The following is a 13,880-nucleotide window of genomic DNA, read 5'->3' as shown; positions in this document are numbered from 1 at the left end:
GCTAGAAGGCCAAATATTTTTTCAGAGCTAGATGCAGAAAAAAATTATATTCAGTTTGCAACCTGATGGAGGTCTGTATAGATGGATTAATAGAATAAGACCCACACACAGCTAGAAGCCCAATATTTTTTCAGAGGTAGATGCAGAAAAAAATATATTCAGTTTGCAACCTGATGGAGGTCAGTATAGATGGACTAATACAACAAGTCCCACACACAGCTAGAAGCCCAATATTTTTTCAGAGGTAGATGCAGAAAAAAATATATTCAGTTTGCAACCTGATGGAGGTCAGTATAGATGGACTAATACAACAAGTCCCACACACAGCTAGAAGCCCAAATATTTTTTCAGAGGTACTGTAGATGCAGATAAAAATTATTTTTAATTTGCAACCTGATGGAGGTCAGTATAGATGGACTAATAGAGAAAGTCCGACACACTACTAGAAGGCCAAATATTTTTTCAGAGCTAGATGCAGAAAAAAATTATATTCAGTTTGCAACCTGATGGAGGTCAGTATAGATGGATTAATAGAACAAGACCCACACACAGCTAGAAGCCCAATATTTTTTCAGAGGTAGATGCAGAAAAAAATATATTCAGTTTGCAACCTGATGGAGGTCAGTATAGATGGACTAACAGAGAAAGTCCCACACACTACTAGAAGGCCAAATATTTTTTCAGAGCTAGATGCAGAAAAAAATTATATTCAGTTTGCAACCTGATGGAGGTCTGTATAGATGGATTAATAGAACAAGACCCACACACAGCTAGAAGCCCAATATTTTTTCAGAGGTAGATGCAGAAAAAAATATATTCAGTTTGCAACCTGATGGAGGTCAGTATAGATGGACTAATACAACAAGTCCCACACACAGCTAGAAGCCCAATATTTTTTCAGAGGTAGATACAGAAAAAAATATATTCAGTTTGCAACCTGATGGAGGTCAGTATAGATGGACTAATACAACAAGTCCCACACACAGCTAGAAGCCCAAATATTTTTTCAGAGGTACTGTAGATGCAGATAAAAATTATTTTTAATTTGCAACCTGATGGAGGTCAGTATAGATGGACTAATAGAGAAAGTCCGACACACTACTAGAAGGCCAAATATTTTTTCAGAGCTAGATGCAGAAAAAAATTATATTCAGTTTGCAACCTGATGGAGGTCTGTATAGATGGATTAATAGAACAAGACCCACACACAGCTAGAAGCCCAATATTTTTTCAGAGGTAGATGCAGAAAAAAATATATTCAGTTTGCAACCTGATGGAGGTCAGTATAGAAGGACTAATACAACAAGTCCCACACACAGCTAGAAGCCCAATATTTTTTCAGAGGTAGATGCAGAAAAAAATATATTCAGTTTGCAACCTGATGGAGGTCAGTATAGGTGGACTAATAGAACAAGTCCCACACACTGCTAGAAGGCCAAATATTTTTTCAGAGCTAGATGCAGAAAAAAATTAGATTCAGTTTGCAACCTGATGGAGGTCAGTATAGATGGACTAATAGAATGATGCTATGCCCAAAAGATTTTACTTCACTAGGTGCAGTAAAAAAATTGGTATTCTATACACAGGTGGTATATCTTGCAACACAGATAGGCTACTCCACTGACTAACACACTCTGCAATAGGCCAAAAAGGATTAGCTTAGCTAGATTCAGCCAAATGCTGTGAAAAAAACTTGCACAGCACTGGCACAGACCTGCCTGGCAAAAACTGATAGGAACTGATGTAACCTAGTCCTGAAAAGGACTCCAATTACAATTAGTCTTTACTCCCACAACCTATCTATTTAACAGTACAGACCTGCCTGATAAAAGTCGTAGGAAATGCTGTAACCTAGTCCTTAAAAGGACTGCAATCACAACTATTCCCTACTCCCAAGCTATCTGTATATTTGTGCGAAAATTGGCTTGAAATTAACAAGGTATAGCGCACACAGCAACAGCGGTGCCGTGTAACACGCAGCTGCAGCAGTGAGAAAATGGTGGCGACGGGGAAAATGGCTTGGTCTTATAGGGCAAGGACATGTGACATAAACTGCCAATGACACATGCCCTTGCTTGTGTGAAAAAAAGCACTTCGCTCCGTGTGTGCGCTGCTGATAGGCTGACAGATTGCACCTCCCCACTGTAAATGCGGGAAAGAGAAAAAAAAATGGAGATCTTCATTGTTCCTGCAGAGATCCATCCCCTGCCCCTCCCCCCACCCCGCTGTACACTCAAACTGCGTATTAACATTAATTTTCATCATTACTGAGAAAAAATCCAGTTATGATTTTGGTGCACGAACAGTTATCGAACATAACCTCGAACAGCCGAATTTTTCTCAAATTGTTCGTGTTCGCCGAACGGCTCGAACACCGCCCAAAACAGCTCGAATTTGAGATTGGCGAACAGTTCGAGTAGAACAACGCTCATCTCTAGCCTTTAGTATGGTCATTTCTTATGTTTCACACAATTTTATTTATTTATTTTTTGTGCCGATTTTGGAAAGCAAGCAGGGAAGCTTAGTTATCTGACCTGACTGCAGACAATATTTTAACAGTTCTTATCTGAACCTTCTACACTAATAAGAGATGATCATCATAAAGTACAAAATGCAGCATTGCAGACATTTTACATAAACTGCTTACAGCTCTGATTGCTTATGCTGCTTTTGAAATAGCATAAAAGGACTTTGTGTTTTACGCACAATTTTGACTTTCATCTGTATAGTACAATAACTAAAGAAGCAGAAATATATTTTTAATCATTACTTCAAATAACACTATTTGATAAGTTATCTCCTGTGTTAAGGTAGTTACCATGCAATGTTTTTTTTTAATTACCAGTTTTATATGACAGTACCTGTGATTTCATTTGGAGTAGACAGATGCAGGATAAATACTATGATGAAAGCGTGACAGATGGTTGGAAAACTTTTAAGCAAATTTGCCAACAATTAATTGTATAAAAAAATGAAACAAAACAAAAAAAACACTTCTATATTAATGTTTAGGTAAGCACTTGCAAATGTTAATATACACCAAGAATACAGCCTGACAGATTCATGGATTTGTATTATTTCCTTACCTAAATTTAAGTTCTTATCATAGGGTTTTTCAGTCCATCATGATTTATAATGTTCTGAACATTCTAATTATCACTATCTGACAATTATTAGTCGTCATTCCCCCTACTGATAAGTCAAACTATGAGTATGTGCACACAACATCTATTTAAAGCAGATTTGCTATGTAACCCACCTGAAAAAGCACTAAATTAAATGGTAAAAAGAATGAACATCTGCAGTTGCTGCACATATGTTCAGTCTTTTGAGCTTCTATTAACTGCTTCAGGTTTTCAAAGATGCCAGGCAGTTAAAATAGGTAACCTAACCATCTTTAAGGCGGCTACTGCTAGGAAGCCACTCACTGGTATTTAATACAGCTTAAAGTGCACTTGTCAGCAGGATTGTGCTCAGTAAACTACATACACTGTCAGGTTAGCGACATTACACTGAATAAAATGATACCTTGGTTGATGAAATCCGTCCTGTGGTTCTTGTGTAATCTTTACTTTCAGTTTGGAGATAATGATATGCTTCAGGATGGGACTGTGGGGTGGGCTCTATGTGGTACTCTGCTTACATATTCATCTGTATGCTCTTATGACAGCTCACTGATCGTTCACTGATCTGCCTCCTATTTTACCTGACCCCACATTACTACATGCATTATGTAAAATAGGAGGCAGGTCAGTGAAGGCATAGTGAGCTGAATATGTAAGCAGAGCACCAGATAGAGCCCACCCCATAGTCTCTCCTCAAAACACGAGCATATCATTATCTCCAAACTGAAAGTAAAGATTACACAAGAACCATAAAATGAATTTCATCAACCAAGGTATCATATTAATCAGTGTAATGTCGCCCACCTGACAGTGTATGTAGTTTACTGAGCACAGTCCTGATGACAGGTGCGCTTTAAGCAAAAAAAAAGATCAATGGCCAAAAGATGTTAGAAAGAAACAGAAAACAGTCACTTCAGGACAAAAAAAGACGCCAGTGTGTTCTAAAGTGTCTTCTGGCTGAAAAACGTACAAGATTTGCAGACATCTAAACGAAATTGTGTGCTCATAACCTAAAAGTTCACATACCCTTTACATAGTAGTTAAAGGGGTTTTCCCACGAATAAAAGTTCAGCTTAATCAAAAGATCTTGGAATAATAATTTCCACAATTGGATGTGTTTAAATAAAATATTCCTGTGCTGATATAATCTTATAAATGTGCCCCTGCTGTGTACTGTGTAATGGCTGTGTCTGACCGTACAGGGACATGGTCTGATCATACCACAGCTCCTGGGCAGGGGGGAGAAAAAAAGTATAGAGACAGGACAGCAGGGGATAACAAATGATTCTTTCTTTGAAGTAACACATTGTATAAAAACAGACAGTGAAATGCTTTATCTCACAAAAAGAATCAGCTGCAATTCCTTTCTGTAATGTCTGTATACTCTTTTGCTTCCTCCCCTGCCCAGGAGCTGTGGTATGATCAGACACTGCCATTACACAGGGGCACATTTATAAGATTATCTCAGCACAGGAACATTTTATTTAAAAACATGCAATTGTGGAAATTATTATTTCAAGATCTATTGATTAAAATGAACTTTTGTTCATGTAAAAACACCTTTAAGGTATTCATACACATTAGACTAAAATTGGCCTAAGCCAGAGATATCCACAGGTTTGGCCGACAGTCTAATGTATGTGACTGCCCCTGACTGATTATTGTCATGGATCCAGCATGCCCAATTTCAGACTGTGGATCCTTTTGTTTTTTTTAAGAGATAAGCAAACCACCAGAGATGTCTAGCAGCTGTTCTCTAATAGAGAACACAAGAACACTCAACAAAGTGAGCGCTCCTCTGTATGGGAGAGTCGGGTGAAATAGCTGCCAGATGAATGAAGAGACAACTGTCTTTAGTGTATGGGGGCTTTAATCAAATACTTGTTCAACTGACATATATGACCTCATTCAGACTACTGTTATTTCAGTCTGTCACACTGACCCTATAAATATCTACTATCAAATCTAATAAATAAAAATTTGCTACATCTACATGTCTACATCGACAGAACCACTGTCAGTATATGATTACATCACTAGAACCACAGTCTGTACACAACTACATCACCAGAACCACTGTTGGTACATGACTACATCACCAAAACCACTGTCAGTACATGCCTACATCACTAGAATCACCGTCGGTACATGACTACATCACCAGAACCACTGTTGGTACAGAACCACCATTAGTAAATGACTATATCATCAAGATTAGTACAGCAATAAATTGCAATGTCAGTTCAGCCCAATATACACTGCTCAAAAAAATAAAGGGAACACTTAAACGACAGAGTATAACTCCAAGTAAATCAAGCTTCTGTGAAATCAAACTGTCCACTTAGGAAGCAACACTGATTGACAATCAATTTCACATGCTGTTGTGCAAATGGAATAGACAGTAGATGGAAATTATTTGCAATTATCAAGACACACTCAATAAAGGAGTGGTTCTGCAGGTGGAGACCACAGACCACATCTCAGTACCAATGCTTTCTGGCTGATGTCTTGGTCACTTTTGAATGTTGGTTGTGCTTTAACACTCGTGGTAGCATGAGACGGACTCTACAACCCACAGAAGTTGCTCAGGTAGTGCAGCTCATCCAGGATAGCACATCAATGCGAGCTGTGGCAAGAAGGTTTGCTGTGTCTGTCAGCGTAGTGTCCAGAGGCTGGAGGCGGTACCAGGAGACAGGCCAGTACACCAGGAGACTTGAAGGGGGCCGTAGGAGGGCAACAACCCAGCAGCAGGACCGCTACCTCCACATTTGTGCAAGGAGGAACAGGAGGAGCACTGCCAGAGCCCTGCAAAATGACCTCCAGCAGGCCACAAATGTGAATGTGTCTGCACAAACGGTTAGAAACCGACTCCATGAGGGTGGTATGAGGGCCCGACATCCACAGATGGGGATTGTGCTCACAGCCCAACACCGTGCAGGACACTTTGCATTTGCCACAGAACACCAGGATTGGCAAAGTCGCCACTGGCGCCCTGTGCTCTTCACAGATGAAAGCAGGTTCACACTGAGCACATGTGACAGACGTGACAGAGTCTGGAGACGCCATGGAGAGCGATCTGCTGCCTTCAACATCCTTCATCATCACCGGTTTGGCAGTGGGTCAGTAATGGTGTGGGGTGGCATTTCTTTGGAGGGCCGCACAGCCCTCCATGTGCTCGCCAGAGGTAGCCTGACTGCCATTAGGTACCGAGATGAGATCCTTAGACCCCTTGTGAGACCATATGCTGGAGCGCTTGGCCCTGGGTTCCTCCTAATGCAGGACAATGCCAGACCTCATGTGGCTGGAGTGTGTCAGCAGTTCCTGCAAGATGAAGGCATTGAAGCTATGGACTGGCCCGCCCGTTCCCCAGACCTGAATCCGATTGAGCACATCTGGGACATCATGTCTCGCTCCATCCACCAACGTCACGTTGCACCACAGACTGTCCAAAAGTTGGCGGATGCTTTAGTCCAGGTCTGGGAGGAGATCCCACAGGATACTATCCGCAACCTCATCAGCAGCATGCCCAGGCGTTGTAGGGAGGTTATACAGACACACAATACTGAGCCTCATTTTGACTTGTTTTAAGGACATTACATCAAAGTTGGATCAGCCTGTAGTGTATTTTTCCACTTTAATTTTAGGGGTGACTCCAAATCCAGGCCTCCATTGGTTAATAAATTTGATTTCCATTGATGATTTTTGTGTGATTTTGTTGTCAGCACATTCAACTTTGTACAGAACAAAGTATTCAATGAGAATATTTCATTCATTCAGATCTAGGATGTGTTATTTGAGTGTTCCCTTTATTTTTTTGAGCAGTGTACAATTGTATCACATGAAACTGCAGCTTCCTGTACATCTTTAACAATGGTAAGGAGATGCTGTGAGTTGATGTTACCAGCCATCAACAGATTCCGGATCATAGAGGAACCACAGTACTGATTAGTCACAAGCAGTATCACTATTTAAAACATTTAAAAAGTAATTTAAAGGGAACCTGTCAGGTCCCCCATGCCCTCCTACCCAGCAGCATTCAGCTATGTGTGATTAAACTCCCTGCCTAACCAGTCCTGTATAACATAATTCAGTTAAATAAATGCTTTAAAAAAGCATTTATAATGTCCCTGTTTGCTATGCTAATGAGGTCTTTGACTAGTCGATGGGGCATTAGTTCCCTAGTCTAGTCAGCCCTCTTTCCATTTTATCACACCCCTGTGGGCATGATAACATAATGTGCATGAGCTGGCTCCTGCAAATCTGCTTACGTGTGCCGCTCATTCTGGCAGCATCACTGTGTCTATATGCAATTTAATTAGCATGTTGTGGTGATATATTTCCTTTCAATATAATTCTCAGGAGCACACTGTTCTGTTTACATATATGCTCCATAGAACAATGCTTTTCTATGTTCACAGGACGATCATGTTAATGATCTCTGTGTGCATATGAAAAGTGAGATCACATCCTGTCTAAACAGACTATTAAGTGACTGAGTGACAGCTTCATATAGCAGATTACTGGGTTGTAACTGGTCAATGTAAAAAGAACCTTAGGTCTAAGTACCTGACTCCATGATGACTTCGGATCCACAGCTTGTCTCTGCAGACTTCCGTCTTCTCCGGTCTTCTGCAGTGCATTCTGACGTGGTGCCCTTAAAAATATCTTTGTCTATAAGATGTTCCTGAATAAAAATAACCACCTATCCTGCTGATCAGCAACCACCGCTCAACTGTCCCGGTGGCCAGTGGCAGACAGAAGTATTCAGTTGCGGAGCAGAACACTACAGCTCCGTCAACTGTATAGTGTCCACGATTGGGTACTGCACGTCCGCCTCTATTCAAATTGAAATGGGTACATTTGCAGTACCCGGCCGTGGACACTTATAACTTGATAGAGCTGTAGTGTTGTGCTCTGCAACTGTGCACATCCACCTCCGCTGGCCATGGTCTTCTTCAGGTTGTGACCTGCCAGATTCTTCCAGTGTTTGCTGGGTGGGCTGAAGGTCACTTTTCAATGTAAGTCTAGGAGAGCCAGAACAAGGCCAGAACAAGTCTCTTACACTTGTAACTGTTACCTCTGACTTCCGGTCAGTCAGAGGTTGCGGTCACAAGATGGACAATCAAGCTCAGAGCGGCGTTGGGAAGAGCAGAAGAAAGCGTCTGGTTAGTATATTACTAGGGGCAGGGAACTTAAATTAGTGATACCACTCCAGTAGTGTGATAAATAAAACGATGGAGTGGTGCTTAACAAAACGGATCGGTGACCATAAAATAGATTAGAAATAGATTAGAGTTATCCACTGCCATTTCCAACTGGCTCTCAGCACGAATCCAGTTGATTGACAGGTGCACACATGAAAGAGATCTGACATCTAGAGCAGTGTGGGGAGAAGCCGGCCTTTAAGCTATGTTTTCTCAGAAAAAATATACCCAACTGCAATCACGCAGTCAGGCTCTGATTCATGCTGCCGGTCTGGTCAGCATGAATCGCATGGCTGTTTCCCGCTAAAGGTCAAATTAACTATCTAGAAAAAAAATCCACTTTACACAATGTTTAGCATTGAAAAAAGTATTAGGTGTCTCCTCAGGTACTATGGAGCGCTCCAGTGAGGTGACTGTATGTGTTCACTGCATCTGATACCTATAGGGTATAGTAGTTATCACTTGGGTTCTTTTACAGGATACTGTGGGGTGATATAAAGTCATCTACTGCACAATTCTAACACCTGTTTTGTGTGTTATGCTTATTGGCCATACGGAGGACAAAATAACACTATTCTGGCCTCCATCTAGCAATACAAGGCTATTGACATAATTAGCATGTACATTGAGTACTTTCCAAACATACTTGCTAAACATGGATGAAAAACATCATGTGAACGGGCACTCATATTGCTCAAACTCTGGCCGCCAGATACAAAAATCTACAGCATAAAATCTTCCTGTAAAATCAGTCATACTTAGGCTACGACCCCACTATCAGTATTTGGTCAGTATTTTTCCTCAGTATTTGTAAGCCAAAACCAGGCGAGGAACAATCAGAGAAAAGGTATAATAGAAACACGTCACCTATTTTGAATTTTTGACCCACTCCTGGTTTTGGTTTACAAATAATGAGGAAAAATACTGACCAAATACTGAGCAAATACTGATAGTGGGGCCGTAGCTTTACACAGGAATGCAGATACATAGCCACATACTCATTTACACAGAGAAAACCACACATTAGAAATGAGCACTGCTTATACACATACAGTATATACACCCTAATACAAATACTTATCTAAGCGCATCTCACACAGTCTCTGGAAGCAGCAGGGGCCTCACAACACTTCTTGCACTGAAGCCATAACCAGGTATACACAGAGAGGAGGAGGATACTGCACTGAATGGAGAGGACTGTAACAGGAGCTCTAACTTGTACTGTCTGGCTCTGCAGATGCTTAGTCCACCATCCCTCTCTCTCCCTTTCTCCTCCTGTTCCGACTGCCTCCAGTGATATAGAGAGACCCCAGTGCATGTTCTGCTGCAGTTCTGTAATGCTGCCACCTGCTGGCCAACGTAATTATGTCTCTTAAACACAGGAGACATAATAACAAACTTTCCGATGATGGGCTCCCCTCTATGCCCCGTGCAGCTGCACCAGCTTCACAGGCAGTATGTCTGCCCATGCCACACTGTCTCTCTTAGGGTATGTGACCACAATCAGAAATATTAGCGTTTTGGACACAGCGTATTTTTGCTGCGTCCAAAATGCTGCATTCTACATTGCCAGCACAGTGGATGGGATTTATAGAAATCCCATACCCACTGTGCTTCTTTTTAATGCTGCATAGACTCACCCGCAGTGTGGTTTACAATCCACAGCATGATAATTTCTGTGGCGGGGTCTACCACACTGTCCACCCTTGTGTACTGTGACCATCACACTACAAACTAAAATGCCTTTCTTCACTTATAAATTATACCATCCACAATTATGAATTTTGATCTCCACACTGTCCCCATATCATGCTGCCGCCTCTTCAAAATGTCCCACTCATGCCGCCCCCACTACATACTGAGTCTTCCAAGCTACCACTATTCATACTGTGCCCTTATACTGCCCTTCTCTATACTGAACCCCTCCATGCTAAGCCCCCCTTGCTGCCCTTTCACCATACTGAGTTCCCCATGCTGCCTCTTTTCCATAATGAGCTCCACATGATGCCCCTTCTCCATAATGAGACCACCACACAACCCCCTCTCCATACTGAGGCTCTCATACTGCCCCACTCTTCATACTGAGACCTATACACTGCCCCCTCTCCATAATGAGGCCTCCATGCTTCCCCACTTTTCATACTAATACCACCACACTGCCACACTTCTAATGCTGAGACCTTCCCACACTGCCTCATTCTTCATACTGAGTCCCCTACACTGCCAATCTCCATACTAAGCCCCCCACACTGTCCCCTCCTAATGAGTCCTTGCCCTGCGCTCCTCCATTTTGTCCCTTGCACTAGCCCTCACTCTGTAAGCCACCCTAAACCCCAGTCAAAGTAATAGACCACCTAATCCCATCTACAGCAATAGCCACCCTAATCCCCAGTCTACAATAATAGCCCCACTAATCCCCAGTCTAGTATAACAGCCCCCTAACTCCCAGTCTATTACAATATCCCCCCTAAGAAAACTCTATATTAATAGCCCCTCCTTAACCCCAGCCTACAGTAATAGGCCCCCAAGTGTATAGTAATAACCCCCCTAAAAAACAGCCTACAGTAATAGCACCAACCCCAAGTCTACAGTTATAGGCCCCCTAACCACCAGTCTATTATAATAACCCCCTAAAAAAACAGTCTATAGTAATAGCCCCACAAACTCCCAGTCTATAGTAATAGCCCCCTAACCCTCAGTCTATAATAATAACCCCCCCTAATCCCCAGTCTATTATAATAGCCCCCTAACCCCCGGTCTATTACAATACTCCCTCTAAAAGCACTCTATAGTAATAGCCCCTCTTTAACCCCCAATCTACAGTAATAGGCCCCCAAGTGTATAGTAATAACCCCCTAAGAACAGTCTATAATAATAGCCCCCAATCTCAAGTCTACAGTTATAGCCCCCTAAACCTCAGTCTATTATAATAGCCCCCCCAACTCCCAGTCTACAGTAATTGACCCCAACCCCCAGTCTATAGTAATAGCCCACCTAAACCCCAGACTATTATAATAGCCCCCTAAAAAGCAATCTACAGTATAGTAATAGCCCACCTAACCCACAGTCTACAGTAATAGGCCCTCTAACCCCAAATGTATAGTAATAGCCCCCCTAAGAACCAGTCTACATTAATAGCCCCCTTGTAAACCAGTCTATAATAATAGCCCCCTCTAACCCCCAGTCTATTATAATAGTCCCCTAAAAACAATATATCATAATAGCCCCTCCTAACCCCCAATCTTTCTTTACTGTGAAAAAATCTAATAGAATCTTGACATAAGACAATAGCTCCTGGATCTTATTTTTTTCTGAAATCAAAGATATGGTATGTTTTCTGTTGTGCCCTGTGAGAAAACTGACATATACAGATTCATTTTGGCTTCAGCAAGAATCAGATACAAACTGGATGATCCATCACCATCATTATAATTGTTTACTTTTATACAAATATCTGTAACTAAAAATGCCAACAGTTTATTCGTATAAATTATTCCACACTCCGCACCATTTCATAGTTTGAATACTAGCTATATCTATTGAGTACATTTTACTTTTTAGTTTTAACAGGAGGTCCACTGCCTCGTAGTCATGAATATGAGTTACACGAAGTCAAATTTCACTGGGGGAGAGAAAACCAGCGAGGTTCAGAGCATACAGTCAACTTTAAAGCTTTCCCAATGGAGGTAAGATTATTCAAGAAAATTGTTATTATAATTAAATGATGTGACAGTGCAATGGCATGTACCATAGAAACATAGTAAATAAGTCTTAAAAAAGTCAAATGAAGTTTTGCCTATTACCCAGTAATGTTGATGCATTAGATCAACTTTGCATCAATGACAAATCTGAATAATTAGATCTTTATAGAACATCATTGTGAACCATCTTGAACTTTCTGTGACAAAGAGTTACATTGTCTTGGTACAGAAACCTATTGTTGCCTACCTGTAGTGGATGATCTAGGTATACAAATGACATTAGACAGATATTTATTCTGTACATTGATAATCTTTAAGGTACTGAAGTCCATCTACTCCCTTAAATGGGTTTGCCAGGCTTATGATATTAAAGGGGATATCCGGGACTTAAAAAAAAAATGTGCCCAAGCACTAACAGGCATATAGTTGCTAGCAGAGGCAACTACCTGTCTATTGTGCCCAGTGCTGGTCATTGACCGCTCCTGCTGGAGATTCAGCTGCTCCCTGTCAACAGAGGAGCAGTTTCTCTTCCTGTTGAGAGGCGGGACTACTGGCCTCATGCTGATTGACAGCTGCCTTCCCCCAATTAGGCTGCAGGGAGCCAGCTGTCAATTAGCACCACACCAGTAGTCCCGCCCTGACAACAGGAAAAGAAACTGCCACTCTGTTGACATGACGTTAGCAGAAGTCTGTTACCGCTCTGTGCCGGCGGAGAGTGGCGCCAGGCACAACAGGTAAGTAGGTAGCAACTATCTGCCTGTTAGTGCTTAGGCACATTATTTTTTTTTAAGTCCCGGATATCCCCTTTAATGGCTAATCCATAAGATAGGTTATCAATATTAGATTGGTAGGTGTCCAATACCCGAAAGCCCCACCGATCAGCTGTTTGCCATGCCTGAATTGGCCAGATGTACACATTGTACAGAACCAGGACAACACAACTCCATTCACTATTTAGTGTCCGTTCTCAGGAACTTCAGTTCATCTTTTATTCACTTAAATAGCAGCTGCACTAGAGCCGCAAACAGCTGATTGGTGGGGGTGCCGGGAGTCAGATGTCCTCTGATCTGTTGTTGAAAAATGCTAAGGATAGGTCATCAATGTCAAAACCCATTAATTGCTTTGCACTTCTTCATCCATACTTGAACCTGAGATAAAACGAAGTTTTGATCATTCACACATTTCTCCATTTCTTTCTTATATTTTCCGTGATTTATTTGCCTTGGCAGCAGTTGCGCAGCACTGGTTACTAAAATTACATTTCCTGTCCATCAATATTTCAAAGTATCAGTAATAGCTTTCAGTTTTGTGTTATACTATAGAACATGTGATAAACAGAATATGATTCAAATTATTCTGCAGCATTTTATCTAGAGAACAATACAGACTTCAAAATGACTGTTTATCTAGTTGAGCATAAAGTTTACAAAGACTGAAAAAGCTCAGGATGTTGAAAAAGAAGCACAAAAGAAGGTTCCATACTATAAATATGAACCTAAGAGATGGAGGTTATACTATTTGAGACTTTTTTAACTTCAGTCCCATTACAGGGAAGGGAACCTGTCAGTTGCCCTAACTCCCTAATAGTGTTGAGCCACCCCCGTAGTGTTCGAGTTCGGTTCGGTTCGTCGAACACCCGTGTGTTCGCCGAACTGTTCGTCGAACTGTTCGTCGAACACCTTCGAACACCTTCGAACACCGTTAAAACCAATGGCAGGCAAACAAAAACACATAGAAACACATAGAAAACACCTTCAAAGGTGTCCAAAAGCTGACAAACTGCTCAGAAGACATAACTAACACATGGAAAAGTGACAAGTACATATAGTCATGCGAAAATAAAAGAGGTG

General features: G+C 41.5%; 1 protein-coding gene across 1 annotated transcript in view; it reads left to right on the top strand.

Moving 5' to 3' along the window:
* CA8 (carbonic anhydrase 8) overlaps positions 1-13,880 on the top strand; it is a 290,402-nt gene that overhangs the window by 117,581 nt on the left and 158,941 nt on the right. Inside the window, exon 3 of the mRNA XM_073679336.1 lies at positions 11,891-12,015. Within this exon, the coding sequence (XP_073535437.1) occupies positions 11,891-12,015 (125 nt within the window). The remainder of the gene's footprint in view (positions 1-11,890; positions 12,016-13,880) is intronic.

Source organism: Phyllobates terribilis, unplaced genomic scaffold, assembly GCF_046119375.1.
Source record: "Phyllobates terribilis strain yellow unplaced genomic scaffold, ASM4611937v1 Scaffold_4__5_contigs__length_816908805, whole genome shotgun sequence".
Lineage (NCBI taxonomy): Eukaryota > Metazoa > Chordata > Amphibia > Anura > Dendrobatidae > Phyllobates > Phyllobates terribilis.
Note: the sequence above shows the minus strand (reverse complement) of the source record. Positions and strands in the feature narration are given on the sequence as shown.